Source organism: Solanum tuberosum, unplaced genomic scaffold (genome assembly GCF_000226075.1).
Source record: "Solanum tuberosum cultivar DM 1-3 516 R44 unplaced genomic scaffold, SolTub_3.0 scf00128, whole genome shotgun sequence".
Taxonomy (NCBI): Eukaryota; Viridiplantae; Streptophyta; class Magnoliopsida; order Solanales; family Solanaceae; genus Solanum; species Solanum tuberosum.
Genome location: NW_006239053.1, coordinates 973,274 through 991,521, shown reverse-complemented (window position 1 = coordinate 991,521; position 18,248 = coordinate 973,274). Strand labels below are relative to the sequence as shown.

Genomic DNA, 18,248 nt, shown 5'->3' with positions numbered 1-18,248 from the left:
CAAATGTCTTCACACTTGCCTTTTCTCTTGAATGATGATTAATAAGCTTAAAACTTGCTATTTTTTCATAATACAAATGCCTAATCTTTAAAATGCCCTAAACAAACTTTGAGATCAAAGGGGAAGTATAAACTTCTAGTGATGCAAGTTCAAATATACCTCCGCCCACCAACAATAATTACACCTCAATCCCAAAGAGCATACAAAAATAATAAGACTAAAGAAATTAGAATGTGTAATGATGTAAAATCCCTTTCTTCTGCATTGGTTTATTCTCAAGTATAACAGAAAATTTCTTGTACAAACAGTGAAGGCAAGCCAAATACTATGTGTATTTCGTCTTCTACATTTTCTTGCTCGTTCCTATGTAACTCCGGTAGGCAGTTACGCTAATCTAGACTAAACACACACAACGGGTTCAACAGAGTCTAAATTCTGAATTTGTCACTGCTTGTAGAATTTCTATCTGGGAAGTGAGCAAGGACTCTCATTTGAAGGGAACACAAGGGATTTTTTGAGGAATTGTTTTTGCTGGTCATCAGCAAAACAAAGAACAGAATTGATACATAGTTCAAGAGCGGAAGAGGGTGGAACAGGTACAAAATCCTGCAGCTTTGCATATTCTGAAATCAAGTGATACATGTAATCATAAATACGATCGATACTCAAACTCTCCATGAAGTCTTGTCCTGCTTTTCCAATCGCTTCAGCCTATCCAACAAAAATAATTCGAAGTTAAAGACATTGCTAAATGAAAACAACAGTGAATTTAACAGAGAATCTTAAATCAAACCTATTAGTATACAACAACTACAACAACAACATAGCCAGTGAAATCCCACAAGTAGGGTCTGAGAAAGGTAGAATGTATGTAAACCTTATCCCTAGGCCCTATCTCGTGGAGATAGAAAGACTATTTCTAAAGGACGAACGTACTAGTAAAAAAACATAATCTTGGGTGTAAACATACCTCTAATGGATTTGAATTACCCCAATCAACTGCATCTTTTATAGAAGAGCATAAATCAAATGGGGGAAGTGGCCAGTAATTTTTCTTCGGAATCAGACCGCGACTAAAGAAATCCTGATACTGTGGGGTGATTATCAGGGGAAGAGAACCACATGCCAGAATATACTTCAAGCTCACTGACCATGCATATCCTTCTGCATAAATCTTGTACCTGCATTATTAAGTACACAATTTAACATAACGAATACATTTTTTTTCAGTGTCAGAAGATATTTGACAAACTTGGAACGATACAGAGAATTAACTTGACCCCTACATAAGGATGGCAACTCAAGAGTGTTGCAAACCTCACCTATGATTACATTGTTTTGATAGTTTGGACTTCTCGAATCCGACCTTTGCTTCTTCTGTCCAATTCTATATCCACAATTTTGAAGATAAAAGCGACTCAAATTACCAAAAAGAAAGAACGAACAAAATTATCTACACAACTAGTTACATACAGAAACTAAAAAAAGGAGATTCTGATCATTCAAATGTGCAAGTCATGAACCTGCCGCATAATTTGTGCTCTCCACATTTGAGTGTCATTGCAATTAAGCAACTCTAAGCGTATAGGAGAAACTACGTCTGGGTTCCCTTTCCAGTATGCTACCGGTATCTTGCTTGTCCAACTTCGAGAGTTTGAACCTTCTTTGATGCTTTTAAATTCTTCATTCCACGGTCTTATGTTTATTTCAGACCTGAAAATATAAACCAGCAAAGACGAAATGTGCATGATCAGCCAAAAAATGATACCCCAATCCTACACAATAAGATATATGTCTTACTTTCGAGGTAACCAATTCCACTTATTATGAACCTTATAGTTCTACTGCAAAGCCAGTGTATCGAACTTATAATGTTGGACGGATTTAAGTTCTATGACAATGTAAACATTTTTACGCAATAACATCACTTATAAGGTAATTGTAAGTAATCTCGATAAAAACATTACTAACATGCTATATACAGATTAACAAACTCAACCAGTCAACCATATAACTTCTTATAACATTGTTACATTCTATACTCCTATCCTTCTGTGATATATATTCTTCACTTATTGAGAGTCCATTTCACTAATTTTCGAAGCAAAATTAGATTAGCTCAATATAAATATTCAAAAATTGTACGAAAGTACTGTAAGTTGACATTCTTATCAATGCTAGTATGATGCAAATTCACATAACTGTAGTTTGCATTTGGATAAATTGAAGCAATATTCATGTACTTACCAGCCCCAGAAAGACCAATCTGGAAAAGGTATATCGTAATGGTTCGGTGTTGTACAGTATCGAAACAGAGGCAAAGGCATGGAAGAATACTCCGTTCGATTTATGATAGGCTTATCCATGCAATCAAACATTAAATCAACATCTGGTACTTTTCCAGGATATTTCCTGAGTAGCTGCAATATTCCCCAAATTGTGAACATAGCTCTACTCTGCACACAAGCATAGTAAAAATCTACAAACAGTTTTCCACCAACAATTACAACTCTAAAAGCTGCATTCTTCTGAGCTTCCATCACATGGTTTATAGAAATCCTAGACTTGGCCCATGGCTCGAGATCATAACGTATGCTCTTGAAGAAATCAGGGCACTTGTTGGTTTCAGATTGAGGTTTGGTGCTTCGAGGAATATTCGTGACATGACTATTGCTACTACAAGTAAGATAAGAGCATTGTATGATCGTGGAAGCCTTTGAATAAGTGGATTCTTCATCGAAAGATTTAGCAGGAAATACATGCCATGGCGTTGGCTCTAAGTTGTGACCAACAATTGTTTTTGTCTGAGAAACTAAGTTGTCCACCTATCATCCAGAAAAATATCAAACCAAAATGAATCTAAGAATGCCATCAAAAGTAAAGAAACTATAGAATGTTCGGAACTAATTCAAAACACGAATAAAGTAAAAATTCAGATAGTCAACCAAGCTACTAAATATTACTTGATCTTATTCCTTTATCAGTGCCAATAACATAGAAAAATAAGATTAAGAAAAGATTGAGTGTTCAATGATCTTTGGGGTTATAATAAACATGTTATTATTATAGTTATGTAAAAGAGAATATATTTGATAATGCCATGTGAATCTCTGAAAACATGCAAAAACATATCATATAGCTAATCCAATAAAGAAATTTTATATACATAAAAAAAAATTAGAATCTCTTCAAAACAAATATGTATTTTAAATTAAAATAATGAGTTTGATATTACCTCGAAGAAGAGGAGAAGAGCAAGGAAGAGAAAAGCAAAGAAGACAACGTAACGAGGGAGAAAAGATGGCCGACGATTATGTCTTGAAAAAATCCCCATTGAATTGAATTAATTATGAATTGTGTTCCTCTCAAATCAATCTATTCGAGCCCTGGAAAGCAGTATAATTTCATGATCGTTGAATTGCATTGTCGATGATCATATTATTTTTTATAATCAGAAGATGAAATTTGACCTTTCGTGTATTACTTCTTGATCTGCTCTTTTCCCTTTCGTTCTCACTTCTCACACACCACAATTGTTTACTTATCCGCACTCCTCTCCTTTTCTCAATGGTTTGGATATATCAGGGTTGTTTCTGCTTTAAAAAAAAAACAATATAAAAGAAGAAGAAGTTACTCACTAACATATAATGAAACGAGATGTATTTGTGTACCTAATAGGATTTGAACTTCTAAATACAAATATAAAAGAATTTTTCTTTTATTACGCCATTTAATAAATGGATAAATATGCCTTTAATATGGTTTTACATGACATTTATGTCCTCCAACTTTGTATATATATAAATAGACAGTTAAACTTGTATAAAAGTTGAATTAATAGACACACTCATCTCACATGATATAATACACGTAGGACATTAAGTAAGATACCGTGTAGGATGCAAACTGTCACATAAGGACAAGATGCCATGTAGAATACGAATTGCCATGTAGGATATAAGATGTCGAGTAGAATGACTCAGTGGCGGAACCAGGATTATTAATAAGGGGGTTCAAAATCTGAGAAGTAAACATACAAACTAGTGGAAGGGGGTTCGACATCTATTATGCATATCTAAAAAATAATTTTAACCATGTATAAATAGTAATATTTTCTGCCGAAGGGGATTCAGATGAACCCCTAAATATATGCTGCCTCCGCCCCTGGAATGATTGTGTCTATGAATAAGTTTAAGTGCCTATTTGTATATACCCCAAAAAAAGGGCATATATGTCAAATAAAGTAAAATTAAATGACACATTTATGTATTATGCCTTTTAGCAAAATGACTGTCCACAAGCGATTCAAGATTACTAACTTGATTTATTTGATTTTTATTTTTTTACGATGGATTCAAATATAATATTTATTAACAGAATTTTGAATTTTATTTAAAAGAAAAAAAATGAAAGACCAATTCATATGAATGAAAAAATGTGCACATGTTTCCAAAATATATTAATCAACAGAACTTAAAAACTTGGAAAATAAATCTTTTAATGAAGTAGGTTTTCCACATATGAGCTGGGCTTGACGCAGTATATTTATGGGCTTTATTTAGTAAAACTCCTCGTAATAAATTGGGCCCAGAATTATTCAAGGGCCCAATTGCATCATCTACAAACACGTCACCAGGTCAACGTGGCTTTCTTCCATTGGCTACTGCCATAGATCTCCTGTTTACTCCAATAAATTACTCTTCGACAGTGAACATTTCATCGAGTCTTCAACTCTCACTCCCAACTTCAACAACGATTCTCTCACCGGAGATACGAGCAAGTATGGCAGCGACGAGATTTCAACCGTCCGTTTTTCTCCTCTGCAGTTTGGCCGTGATCGGAACCCTAGCTCTTGCTCAGGTAATCAATTTTGTGAATCATTTTCCTGTTGATAATCTTATCTCCGGCTTTACGCAGTTTAGGATTTAGTTTTCCTTTTGTGATCCTCATCGTATGTACAAATTGAAAGATTATAAAGCACTGTTTCGGCTAGTTTAGGATCGATCTGCAATTAACTGATTAATTGAGTGTTATTCATGTTAGGAATAAGCAATTTCGGCGTGATCCAAACTGCTGTTGGATCAATTTGTATGAATCTTCATTTTGCGTTTAGATCGTAATCTTCTGTCGCTTGCTTGATAGACTGCAGTAACTGAAAGACAGCTGATTCAGTACGGAGACTGTTTCTGTATTGATTATTCTAGAGTCTATGGATCCTTTTTTGGAATATAATCTGGTATAAATTAGTATAAGAAGTACTGGATCATACAGAGGAACAATAGATATCTTTGTTGCTAGTCTTCTACACATACACATGGCTGGGCTCCGGATGCAGTGATGGATGCTTTTCCAAAAGTTTTACAACAGCTGTATTATGTTTTTGGACAATAAACATAGTTTTATTTTACTTGCAGCTCTGTAAATGAGCTGACAGTATGGAACAAAGCTCGACTCCACTAGTTAAATTCTGATTGAACTCATTGATTTGGTGAACGAGCTGAGCTCGAGCTCAATTATTAAATCAGCTGATCTCGCCCAGCTTGGTTCTGCTTGTGTACTGTTAAGAACAAACTTATTTTGATTTTTAAATTTTGTTTTGGTTCTTTGCTTATAAGTTTTCTTGAAGCATGCTGCTCTGGCTCCACTATTGCTGATCTTTAGCCTCCATTATGTTTGATCTTTCCTCCGTTTGCTCCCATTATAGTAGACTTCTGTTGGCAGGAAGTCAGAAACACAACCTCAGTCCATTTCAGTAACTATCATTTCCCTCTTCTTTTCTGTTTACGTGGAGCAATTGGTGTTCAAGAGTTCAGAGAAAATGAACATTTCCTTTTTCGTCAGCTGAATCAAACTTCTTTTAAAAATTTCTGTTGGTTCTTTGAATAATTGGCAAACCTGTGAAACATGCACTAAGTGGAAGTAGTTGATTTCATCAGAATTTGTTTTCACTTGAATAAGCTCGTGTTTGAGAAATTGTAAGAATTCATGTTGTCAAGTCGAATGTAGCTTGAGCTATGCAAGAATTTTACAAGCCAAGTTCCAGCTTACCTTCGAGCTCATGTGATAACAAGCTTAGCTTGAACATGCAAAGCTTGTTAACACCTTTACACGCAACTATTCGGTTAATGATTGCATCGACTTAAACGTAGGTTGTAGATAGAGTACTAGATTAGACATAGGTTGCTAAACAGACTACTGATTTAAAGGCTCCACAATGTCATAAGATATCAAGCTCTTCTCAAGTTTACTGCTGAAAACATTTTGTGACAATATTCATTTTCCTTTCAGTCTAAAATGCACTAATGACTTGAACATCTCAAAAGGTGATATACTTACTTTCTTGCCTGGTTTATGTGGGGCCATCTATGTGTGCGCATCTTCATTTTACTTTTTATGTTTGTGAGGGATAGAGTGAGAAGTTGAGCTACTATTCACTTGAAAGTATTCTCTGCAGGCCAAATCCCAGGAAAATCTGAAAGAAGTAACTCACAAAGTTTACTTTGATGTTGAGATAGATGGTAAACCTGCCGGTATGCTCCTTCCCTTCATTTCACTATATTTTTTTCCTTTATTTATATGGATGCTTGATTTAATGGAATGCTATTTTACCTGATAACAAGTATTTGCAACTGAAGAAAGATGATTGCCAAACAATCTAAGATATGCAAATAAAATAAACCGTTATGTACTACAACACAGCTATGCAGATATTTATAGTTTCACTCTATCACTAGCAAATATCTATACATAAACAGTAAATTAAGTAAAATAAAAGAATAATATAGACACGTATTTTGGGTATGTTGTTGCAATATAAACAAGTATTCTTGATATGTTGTTATTATATGAATATCATGTCCTCTTATATATGTCATTCACAACATTTAGGAATCCACCTTTTCTCTTAAAAGTTGTAATCGTTGATAATTCTTCTGGGCAATGTTTTTGTGTAGATTCTCATTATCTAATTTGCTCCGTTGCATTATTTTCCTTGGATTAGTTTTCAAGTATTTACTTTCTTTCAGGTCGTGTTGTTATGGGTCTCTTTGGTAAAACAGTTCCTAAAACAGCAGGTATGGTTACATATATGAAGGAGAGCTTGTAGATTTTACCATTACTATTCTAGTTGTTCACTATCTTTCTATTTTCTTGCAGAGAACTTCAGAGCATTGTGCACAGGTGCTTCTACCAGATTTTCATATTTATTCTCATGCATTAGATGCTTTGGTCGATTCGCTGCTTAAGCTCACCTGTATTTATATTCTTTTCCCCCCTAGACTTGCTTAAGCAAGTGGTTTTTTTCTCTTAGCTGGCTGGTAATTCAAAAAGATTTTATTGGTCTATCTGAAGTATGGAGAATGGCTTAATAGTGACTGCATTTACTTTGTTACCTTCACATTCATGATCTTTTTTTTTCTCTTTATGTGGTAAATACATTGCAGGGGAAAAGGGAGTTGGAAAGAGTGGCAAGCCTCTTCATTTCAAGGGGAGCAAATTCCATCGAATAATCCCCAGCTTCATGATTCAAGGTGGTGATTTCACCCTTGGTGATGGGCGTGGAGGGGAATCTATTTATGGTGAAAAGTTTGCAGATGAAAATTTCAAGATCAAGCACACTGGACCTGGTAGGATTTTCTCCTTTATGTTGAAGTGGCCCATTATTCTCCGTTTTCATGCATGCATGTAAACCTGTTTCTTACATAATTTCCAGGGCAATTGTCAATGGCAAATGCTGGTTCTGACACCAATGGTTCACAATTCTTCATTACAACTGTCACAACTACCTGGTAAGTCCAAGTCTCTTGAAAAACCATATTCACATAACTTTCACCATTCAAAAAAATATTCACTATTAAGAATCTGGAGTTTTATGTACCAGTGTTGTGTTATCTAATCTCGAATGTTTATTGATGTTTGTTTTGCATCATTTAACCCTAGCTGTTTGTGATTTACAACTTCTGATTAGCTATAATCTTGTAGGCACTTCTGATTTTTGATTATTTGTAGGTTGGATGGTCGACATGTGGTCTTTGGAAAGGTGTTGTCTGGAATGGATGTCGTTTACAAGATGGAAGCTGAAGGAAGACAAAGTGGAACACCTAAAAGCACAGTTACCATTGCAGACAGCGGGGAACTTCCTCTGTAATAGGTTCTGATATGTGTTCTACACAATAATCTAAGGTCGTTTTAGCTGCCAATTAAAGTGGTGGACAGTGTTTCTAACTTTTTATCAACCCACGGTTTGTCGTGATATTATTAGCACTGAAAGGGGAAATTGGGTGAAGGAATGAACGGTATACAGGCCGAGTGACAGTGGCTCACGTTCAATTTATGCCATCAATACGTCTACTTTTCCTTATTAGTATCTATTAGCTCATGTTTTCTCATACCTTGCTTCCCCATTAGTAAAAATCAATGCACGTTCATTGTAGCTAAGGTTAAAAAACAGACCAGACATCGAAAGAATATTTGGATTGACATCCACAAGAGTATATTGATATCCCAAATTTCTGTCGTAAAATATTATATACTACTCTTTACGTTCTACGAGTCTAGCTACTCTGCTAATTCGTCACCCATAGTTTAATTACACCTTTTTCACTGCAGCCATAAAAGCTTGTTCAATAGGTACTTGTTTTTCTTTTCTCAAATAACGTTCTATTTGAAAGAGCACAAAAAATGCTTCTAGTCATCTTATAACATCTTTATGCAAAATTTCTTTAATAATTACAGCATTTTAAAATATATTCATCCACAAAGTACTAGAAATGTAATATTTTGGGAAGAAATATCAACGGAAATAATATAGATTAGGGGCATTCGTCTTCCCAGTGGCTGGTGATATCACGTTCATCTTCATTATTTTTCTTGGGGAAATTTTCATATTTGTACCATTTATTAGATCCACCTTCTTGGCCTGCCAGGCATATTGAAATTACATCAACCATCCGAAAAGAATTTTATACTGCATTCAAACCTTGTTTTCTTTAATTGAGCATATCATATGAAAATTGTATCTGTTACAAACACTTCTATCTCCAAACCCCAAACAGTCTCCCTCCTTGCGTTGTGCATAAATCACAAATAAAGTATCACAAGGAAAATCCCAAGCACGAATGCCGACAAAAAGCGTTGTGCATAAATCACAAATAAGCACGAACGCCGACAAAAGATGAGGAGAAGATGAACAGAAACATAACATTAGATGATCAGAAATGCCTGAATACAACAACGTCATACAACTTTTTATTTTATTTATGAAACTACAATATTCAATCAAAACTACAATATGCAGTTCAAAGATACAATAATCAAACTAAAAAACGATAATCAAATAAAAACTACACTATTCAATTCAATACCACAATATTTAAATAAAAAGCTAAAGTCCCACACCAGATACCATTCAAGAAACAAGATCCGAGTTGAAACTATAATGAAGGAAGCATAGCTCCACACAAGACATTGTATATAACATACAGTTCATAATTGAGAAGAAGCCGCTGCTACATTATGTAAGTGGTTTTCTCAGTCATCAGCCAGAGGTAATGGACAATGAATTATTGGTCCACTGATCATCTTAAAAACTGGATTACACTAAGGAACAACAATTCCACAGCCATCAGCACAAACAATTCAGTGAGATGAAACTGTCTATTTCAAATGCAGAAGCAACTCACAACAGTAATAGAATATACTGTGAGGACAAGATACAACATTTGAAGCACAAGGTATGAGACACTGTTTGTGGGGAAAACATAGATATGCCAGTGGATTCAAGTGAAGATCAAAATGCCACTCAAAAGCAAGATGCGAAGGACCTCTATCCTTACATTTAACGACAACAATAAGTAAAATCACAAAAGGGCCTTGGCTGCGTTGTTCTTATCTGAAATATCCTAAAACTACTTTTCCAAACCAAATCCTTACCTCAAAAAGAGTGAGCATCATCACCTAAAATTTCCCAGGTGAAGTAAAGATGGTATATAATTTGCATGAATGAAACAAGCTTAAACATGCAGTAAATTAAAAAGCTTCAGCTTCACTGCAAACATATATTATAGATATATGAGAGATGTCTTCCTAACTTTATACGACTGATATAAGTACCAAATGGACTTGATAGCGAAAATCATAAATGGATGAAAGGAGCCACCTCCCTACTGAGGCGCTACAGTGTAAAACAAGGCACAAGTTATACCATGTAATGAACTCTACAAGGTTGTACACTCAGTGGAGCCAAGTACAATTATACCTACGACCAAAATACTGTACACAAGGCTTAATGAAGATCAAATTCACACCATATCTCAATGATAATGAAGTAGCAAGGTTTCTGCTACGTTTTAAAGAAATATGTGTGCTTACGACTTTTATTTGGCATTTGCTTGGAAATATTGCAAATGTACAGCCTACACGCATACAAAAGCCTACACAAGTCCACTGTCTGGATGAATGAATAGTCACACTTAAATCATAAGTTGACAACAAAACTTTAGCAAGAACTAGAACCACCCAAAGCAAGAGATTCTTGGAAAAATTTGCATGACATATATTCCAAAAAAGTTGATTTGTATTTTAATCATGAATGGATCCTCCAATGCAGCATGCAACACTAAGGAAATCTTATCACACAGGCACAATTGTCCTGTATACCAGTCATCTGTCAGACATGCCTAATGTAATTAGGAAAACCTCATTGTACATGAATTCCTCAAATTGTTAAGTCCAGATGTTCATCTTCAGAAGAAAATAGAGATAATGCAAAATCAATGGAATAATGAAGCAACTTTGACAGTAATCAAACGGATGGCAGATAAAGGCTCATATTCAGAAGCAAATAAAGATCATAACTCAAAAGTAATTGAAAAGTTAAGCAACTTTGACAGTAACAACTTTGACATAACTCAGCACAGCCATGAAAAACACAGAGAATAAACTGCTAGCACTCGCTCGAAGATCAAAATCCAAGAAGTAAGAACTTTGATTAGCTATTACAGTTGAAATAAACATGTCAAGGCCTCTGATCAGCTAAGAGGATCATTTGACTGGAAGATAAAATAGAAAATGACACCAATGATGGGAGATTGAAGAGGATAAAACAGAGGAAATAACATGTTTAAACTGCATAAATACCCCGTAAAAAAGCTAAGAGGAGCATTTGAAGCTTCAGGAGAAGAAATCACAAAAACAGAGGAAATACTATGTGTAAATGACATAAATACCTCAAACACAATCACGTTTGCGGGACATCACTCATCAGTGAATGCAGACAAAAGCAGCCTCGCAAATCAGCAATCAATCAACGAATCATTCCTTTAACAAACACAAAAAGATAGACAATAATCACATTCGTTAATTACCATGGATATCAGAAGAATTCTTAATCTAAAACAGCACAGTATTTTATTCATCTTATTTCGTCCACAAACAACAAGCATCAAAATACTGATTCAACACAGAGAACTCTAATTTGTTGAGAATAAAACATATGATGACTGGCATAAACTAGCTAGAGTATATACAGTAATAAAAACCTAAAGTTTATAATTAGGATAGAAGATGATATTATTAGATTTCGATTCACCAAACGAGTTGACTCAGGATTCGGCGGTGTCCACGTTATCATCGCGATTCTTAGATTCAAACAAAGCAAGTTCCCGTCGCCGATGAACGATGTTGCAGAAATCTACGGAGAGATCAGAGTACAGGCGAGAAACTTTGGAGATATTACTATTTATATCTCGAATAAGAGCGACGTTCTTCACCAGATTATCTCGAAGCTTCGATTGATGATTTTCGTTCACCTGTTGAATCAGAGCTCGGTTCTGATCCAGAACTGACTGTACCTCCCGGAAACACTTGGTAATCGTTTCCCAAGCCTCGGTGTCATACCCTTCCTCTTCTTCGCCGTCGACGTCATTTAAACCGTTGAATTCGCCGCCGTTCAACGGGTGGTGACTGAGATTAGAAAGCTCCTTTAGGGCTTGCAAGGTATCGTCCATGATCGGAACCACCCCGTTCAGGTATAGTCAACCAATAATTCCCCCGCTCTTTTTGTTTGTTTTTTTGGGAGCGAAATGGTATGTATCATCTTCGTAGTGTAATTCGAGTACCACGCTCGTGACTCGTGAGTAATTTATATCTTGACAAATGCACCTTTTGGGTCCCACGATAATAATAATTCCACACACGTCACTCAATGGAGATGTTCGCCTTTGTTTGGAATGAAGATGGATGAACAGGCACCGTTTCGTCTTTTTATGATTGAGATATTCAATTTTTTAGTCTGTATAAAAAAGAATAACATATTTTTATATTAAGTAATAATTTAATTATAAAATATTTATTTTATTTTTAATGAAATGATTTACAGTCACATAAATTTCTATCATTTATTTTGGACAACAAATTTTTTTAAAAAATTCCTTCTTTTTTAAATTCTGTATCGAATCAAACTACCTCTCATCAAATTAGACGAAAGGAGTAAAAAAGAGGTGCGAGGATCTGTGAGGAGGTGGCTGAAGAAGAGTGAGACCAAAAAAGTGGTGCGAGGATGTGTCAGTGACGAGGTGGCTAAAGAAGAGACCAGTCAAGCGTTGTCATATTTCTAATGGAAAAACCTCAAAAATACCCCTAAACTATTGGAAATAGCTTAGATTTACCCTTAAATTATATTCCGGCTTAAAACTACACTTCCTGTCAAAGTATTGGGTCACACTTACCCTTCTAGTTAACAAAGTATGTTAAGTGCCACATATACGCCACATAAGCACCAAACATTTCCCACTTTCACGTAGACTAATAAAATCCCTAATATCTAATTGTCCCCTCAATACGATTTCCCCATTTCCTCTCATTTTTCCCTTAATTACATTGTTACTTAATGTAATTAATATTAAAAAAACTATAGTGAAAGATGAATTTTTTCCTGCAGAAACTGCTGTGAAAGTACACAAATGAGGCTGCATATGATAAGCTGAAAGCCAGTTGAGTCTCTTTTGGAAAAGCAAGTGTTTCTCCTGGTGCTAAAGAAGCACCAGTTTCCAGAGTTGCCTTCGCAGTTTGGTACTCTTCAAGCTTACCAATTACATTATGAAATTGTTTCTTACCAATGAGGGGAAATGAGTGAAATCGTATTGAGGGAAAAATTAGATATTAGGGATTTTATTAGTTTACGTGGAAGTGGAAAATGTTTGACCTTTATGTGGCGTCCATGATGTCCACGTGACACTTAACATACTTTTGTTAACTAGAAGGGTAAGTGTGACCCAATACTTTAACGGAAAGGATAGTTTTAAGCCGGAATATAGTTTAAGGGTAAATCTGAGCTATTTCCGATAGTTTAGGGATATTTTGAGCCTTTTCCGTATTTCTAATAATATAATTTAGGTATCATATAGTCATCTTTTCCTGGATATATATATATATATATATATATATTTGTTTTGTATATTTATTATTTATCGTCTCCTTTTCTTTCTTACCTTCTTGCATTTTATTCTTTTCGGACCCATTATGTGAAAAGTTGAATTAAAGAGATGTCCTAAAGAATGATAAATTTTCTTTAAAGAAGACTAAAAACAAAGACAAACAAATTGAAAATGAGGGGTAGTATTTATTTTATCTTTCGCTTGAGCGTTATGGCTTCTTCATATAGATCTTAGGAGTGTTCTAATTCAGCAAATTCAAGTTCTTCCTCCATTTTTTACTGAGCATCACAATTTATGTACTCTTAAGAGAAAAACTAAATAATCTGCGCCTCATTTTGTTAAAGCTAATTCTGCAATTACAAGAAAACTTAAAAACTAATGCCCAGTAGAGAGAATATCATGCTTGAACTCTCTTTATTCAGAACTAACAACTCTAACCAAATATTCAAGAGCATGGAACAACCCCACACTCGTTATTCAAGGTTTACTATCAACTGATTTAATCGGTTCTTCACAGACAGGGTTAAGTGGTAATCTCCGATGACCATTGCAGGCGGGCTGTTCCAATGCTCCGGGGGAACTATGCAAGTCCCATTTACATTCTTTGATAGGGTATACTGGTACCACTTTGGCGGCACTGAGAGCTGCTAGGAATTCTTCATGATCTAATGGCTTCAATCTCTTTGGTTCGTCTTCATGTTTCTCATGGGACCCAAAATGTTGCAAACTTCTTTTTAGCACCTCATCCTTCACTTTCTGGAGAAAGATTAAGAACTAAATTAGCAAAAACTTGGCATTCAAAGAACAGGCGATATTCACATAAGCATGAGAGCAACTCAAATAATAAAATGACAGTCAGTTGTGTTTACATGGTAATTGAACTTGCTTTGAGGAACTGCCTTTGTGAGAGGATCAACAACATGCTGATCTGTGGGGACTCTATCTATCTTTACATCATGACAATAGGTGTAAATTTCTAATTCTCTTCAACATACACATGTCATCACTATCATCATAAGAGGAGAAGAGGAAGCAGGCCAAGAAGAGAAGGTTCAATAAGACAAGCATCCCGATGTTTGTTACTCATTTCATTCCCTAGAAAGACTGTCATGTCAAGATGCTGATTTCTATGGACTTTAATAACTTAGTGATCCTATTTCATCTCTGGCAGACCCATGTCAACATTAGAACTGCAGCTGTTTGCAAATTTCTGCTTACTAGGCTCCGGTCACAAAATCCCTATTAAAATAGCTTGATACAGAAAAAAGTATCTATGTATGATGGGGATAAGCTAACAGCATACCTGACTAGTATACTGCAGAATATAAATTCTAGTTCTTTGACAGACTGTTATTAAGATAACATTAAGAGAACATCTTCTATTACTAGTGCTAGGATAATGATTTTTCTCTTCAGAAGCATCTTCTATTACTTTTAAAAAAAAAATGGTAACGATGTATTATATCACAAAAGTACATGGGTTGTACTCATACCTTATATACAAATGCACTCTAGACACTCCTACTCTATTTCTATATTGAGTCTAAAACATCAACTATAGAGGCAGTGTCATTTGAGTATAATTGATTACACCAAAAACATAACAACAAAATGCAGTTTAGTTTAACATCCTGCATCTTCTATTACTAGTGATAGGATAATGATTTTTCTCTTCAGAAGTTCATTTCCAGTTCGACTTCTAACTCTCTGTGGTTTCTATGAACGAACTAATGAACTACAAATGGAGTGCAACAATATGTCTAAGAATTTGAGATCTATAGGTAGTCAATGACTAAGCAAATTGCACTTCTGCTAACACCCACCAACAATACTGCATTTTCTTTCCCACTCTTATCTAAACTGATCCATGTAAGGACAATATCTAAAAATTCCATTAACTTCGTGTATAAAAATATCTTAAACTTCTCTTAAAAAGCAACAGAAGGCAAAGGAAATGGATATTAAGTTATCAACTAATAATTGGAACTCCTCTTTTTTAACAAAAGGCAAAAACTAAATGTAGTTACAATTATATATAACTATTTACAGTATAAGGAAGAAAACTTCATCAACAATGGTGTAAGGAAGAAAAGTATAAGATGGGAAAAAACATTAATAAAAGAAATTGCAAATTGAGTAACAGGTAAGAAGAAAAACATCATCTTCCTAATAACTTCCATCCCAAAGAGATCACAAAGTCTTATATGTTATTGACTCTTCCTCATTTTATTTATGAACAACAAAGAAGAGAAATGGAAGGTGTCTATCCAAATGGAAGATGTCCAATGGAGTCTGCTTTTAAATATTACAGAGTCATAACACAGTAGTAGACTTCTCTGTGTTTAAAAGTAACTCAATCAATAACATCACTTGAACTATCTGCAAAGTTCAAATTGCATATTCAGGCAGTGGGACAGAGATAGATTAACCACAATTTGACAGTTCAGTTACAAAACTCTCATTCTTCCTCACCCGGACTAAAAAAAAATTAGGCAAACATCTTTAGCACAAACAACTATGAACTTTGATCATGATATTCCATAATAAACTTTTGCAGATTTGAAGTTACTTTTTTGTATTTGAAGTTATGGCAGCACTTGAATATATTGTAGAAATCTGTGTTTTTTTTATGAAATTCTTTGGTTGGTCTTTCAAAAAAAGAAGAAGCTCATCTCTTCATATGCATTTTCTTCCTACTACTTGTAGAATTGAAATTAGAAAGAAAACTAAACAATGCATGTATGTAATCTGCTAACTTACATTTCACATAGTTCAACTAGTTTGATTGATCTGTCGTAAGAAGCTCATAAAAGCATTCAAGCATTACAAAATTAATAGTTCGGCACACTTAAAACATTGGCAAGCAACAAATGACAATCATAATCAATGGGAGTATCTAAACAACCTGTACCATCCGCGAGTCGAACTTGGGAAGCCCAATTTGCCCTACAGTCAGTGATCCGAAAAAGTTTCCCAGCAATGCAGCATCTGGTACTGTCAATCCATCAACAAGCCCTGCAACTAAACCTCCAAGAAAGCTATCCCCAGCTCCTGTTGGATCAACTTGATAAGCTGGAAAAGGTGCAATGTACAATTCTTCATCTTTAGAATACACTGTACACCCATCTTTCCCTTTTGTCACTACCACACAACACCATTTCCTTGCTTCCTCCACATCCACAAATGGTGCCTCCTCCGCAGATGCTTTCAAATACCCAATTCTATTCAACAAAGGCCAAAACCCGGTTTGATTCAAATGTACAAGATTCACTGTTCCATCAACCGGGTCAAATACCCGAATCAAAGCTTGGATATCAACAAACACAACCTTACACATCTCAATCATCCGCTCAAGGGTTTCAGGCAAAATCTCTCCACCAACACCTACAGCTAACCCAAAATCAAATTTTGAGTTCGGGAGATCCGAGGGAGTCACCGGGTCACATGCAGTGACCCGTTTTAAGATGCGATCTTGCCGTGTGCTTTCAGTTGAGAAATAGGCATGGAAAACGGTGGTTTTGGAAGAGGACGAAGTGATCGGGCGGTGATTAACAGAGTACACAAAATCAGGACCCACTTTAGAAATGTAGTCGGAAGAAACAGACAAACCATCAAGCACGGCGGAGATGAACGACGCCGCTCCGCCCAGTGACTCCGCTATTACGACGTCGTCCTTGATCAGAACATCGTGACAGTAATTCCCCACAATTAAACACCGATGGGTTGTGGGTACTGATGAATCTTTCGCTTCCTTCACCATAATTTAAGCTTCTTTTATCAAAATCTTCTACTGAGCTCCGATAAAATCGAAAATGGTAGGGTTTCAACTGAATCAAATACTTTGAATACAGAATTTTTGCATGGTTTCTCAGTTCTCACCAAAAGAGTGAAAAGGGTATTGAAGATTTGGCAAATACGGCGCAAAGACAAATGGCTGAAAGAGCTACGTGCATAAGCAATTCTGTGTATGCTTTACACATGTGTTTTTGTTGTTATATAAAAAGGGTGATGGGAGTTAGGAGAAAGAGTTTTCGATGAAAAATGTAAATTAATTAAGCAAAATAGTGAAGGGGGAATATGTGCTTCTATTAAGGCATTGAAGTGCGGACCTTGTTGGAAAAGGATTGATTCTGTGTCGTGTTCAATTAAAAGTTTTGTCCAGTATCATATGAGTAATTTCCCTAGATAGACACTCATGTTTACCCTAGATAGACACCCATGTTTGGGAAATTACCTAGTAATATCACTTATATTTGTTTTAGGACTATAATATCACTCAACTTTACCTATTTTCCTCAAAATATACTTGACACAAAAAAAAAACATTATCTCTTTCCTAATGGGATGCCATGTCACATTTTTTAAATTTATTAATAATATTTTTTTTAATTCTTTAAATGTCTGTAGGCTCCTGAAACTAAGTAGTTTAGTTGTGGAATGCCTACATTAGGAATTGAAGTGTTTGTGCCCCTGTTGCGTGTCTATTTATTTCAAACATTTAACCACCATTATAAATCGGGGGTTTATTTTAATACAAAGGAAATAACAATTTAGATAGATAAAGGAAATAATATATAGTTAAAATACGAAATTCGTGAAAAATAATATTTAATTAAGTATTTTTTTTACTATTAACTTGAAAAATACTATGTTATAAAAACAAGTAAAAGTAATTAATTAGTATACGTGTGATATTTATTATGTGCGTGATTTTCTTCGCACAAAAAATCTCCTTGTTAATCGTAAAGATAAAACCATGTCGATTCTCACAAGAAATCGAGAGCGGAGCTAACCTTCGATTACACAGAATTTAGG

General features: G+C 35.1%; 4 protein-coding genes across 6 annotated transcripts; 1 reads left to right on the top strand and 3 right to left on the bottom strand.

Moving 5' to 3' along the window:
* Positions 1-339: 339 nt before the first annotated feature.
* Positions 340-3,334, bottom strand: LOC102588367 (O-glucosyltransferase rumi). The gene is made up of 6 exons (XM_006350858.2): positions 3,236-3,334; positions 2,248-2,825; positions 1,524-1,713; positions 1,323-1,387; positions 971-1,181; positions 340-711 (listed from the first exon to the last, which is right to left on the bottom strand). The coding sequence occupies exons 1-6, from the start codon at positions 3,332-3,334 to the stop codon at positions 463-465; spliced, it is 1,392 nt and encodes a 463-aa protein (XP_006350920.1). The 3' UTR covers positions 340-462.
* A 1,373-nt stretch (positions 3,335-4,707) lies between these two features.
* LOC102589666 (peptidyl-prolyl cis-trans isomerase CYP19-4) lies at positions 4,708-8,547 on the top strand. 2 transcript variants are annotated; one of them, NM_001318601.1, is given in 10 exon segments: positions 4,786-4,793; positions 4,796-4,810; positions 4,812-4,860; positions 6,455-6,530; positions 7,026-7,073; positions 7,156-7,179; positions 7,443-7,625; positions 7,712-7,787; positions 8,008-8,104; positions 8,106-8,547. In NM_001318601.1, coding segments are annotated over 9 exon segments (619 nt in total). In that variant the 5' UTR covers positions 4,786-4,793; the 3' UTR covers positions 8,157-8,547.
* Positions 8,548-11,380: 2,833 nt separating this feature from the next.
* Positions 11,381-12,117, bottom strand: LOC102589345 (protein EARLY FLOWERING 4-like). The gene has a single exon (XM_006350776.2). The coding sequence runs from the start codon at positions 12,003-12,005 to the stop codon at positions 11,601-11,603; it is 405 nt and encodes a 134-aa protein (XP_006350838.1). The 5' UTR covers positions 12,006-12,117; the 3' UTR covers positions 11,381-11,600.
* A 1,624-nt stretch (positions 12,118-13,741) lies between these two features.
* Positions 13,742-17,550, bottom strand: LOC102588803 (inositol 3-kinase). 2 transcript variants are annotated; one of them, XM_006350775.2, is made up of 3 exons: positions 16,339-17,550; positions 13,989-14,189; positions 13,742-13,940 (listed from the first exon to the last, which is right to left on the bottom strand). In XM_006350775.2, exons 1-3 carry the CDS (start codon positions 17,191-17,193, stop codon positions 13,911-13,913), a joined length of 1,086 nt encoding a protein of 361 aa, XP_006350837.1. In that variant the 5' UTR covers positions 17,194-17,550; the 3' UTR covers positions 13,742-13,910. The 2 variants fall into 2 exon arrangements, with proteins under 2 accessions (XP_006350837.1, XP_006350836.1); XM_006350774.2 differs by having other exon boundaries at positions 13,742-14,189; positions 16,339-17,549.
* Positions 17,551-18,248: the final 698 nt, after the last annotated feature.

Coding starts and splice junctions, on each gene's coding strand:
- LOC102588367 (XM_006350858.2), bottom strand. CDS start 3,334: ATGGGGATTTTTTCAAGACATAATCGTCGGCCATCTTTTCTCCCTCGT. Junction 1,714..2,247: donor GATTGGTCTTTCTGGGGCTG/GTAAGTACATGA, acceptor TTATATTTTCAG/GTCTGAAATAAACATAAGAC. Junction 1,388..1,523: donor GAGCACAAATTATGCGGCAG/GTTCATGACTTG, acceptor TTGTGGATATAG/AATTGGACAGAAGAAGCAAA.
- LOC102589345 (XM_006350776.2), bottom strand. CDS start 12,005: ATGGACGATACCTTGCAAGCCCTAAAGGAGCTTTCTAATCTCAGTCAC.
- LOC102588803 (XM_006350774.2), bottom strand. CDS start 17,193: ATGGTGAAGGAAGCGAAAGATTCATCAGTACCCACAACCCATCGGTGT. Junction 14,190..16,338: donor TCGACTCGCGGATGGTACAG/GTTGTTTAGATA, acceptor ATCTTTCTCCAG/AAAGTGAAGGATGAGGTGCT.
- LOC102589666 (XM_006350777.2), top strand. CDS start 4,783: ATGGCAGCGACGAGATTTCAACCGTCCGTTTTTCTCCTCTGCAGTTTG. Junction 6,531..7,025: donor GATAGATGGTAAACCTGCCG/GTATGCTCCTTC, acceptor ACTTTCTTTCAG/GTCGTGTTGTTATGGGTCTC. Junction 7,626..7,711: donor GATCAAGCACACTGGACCTG/GTAGGATTTTCT, acceptor CATAATTTCCAG/GGCAATTGTCAATGGCAAAT.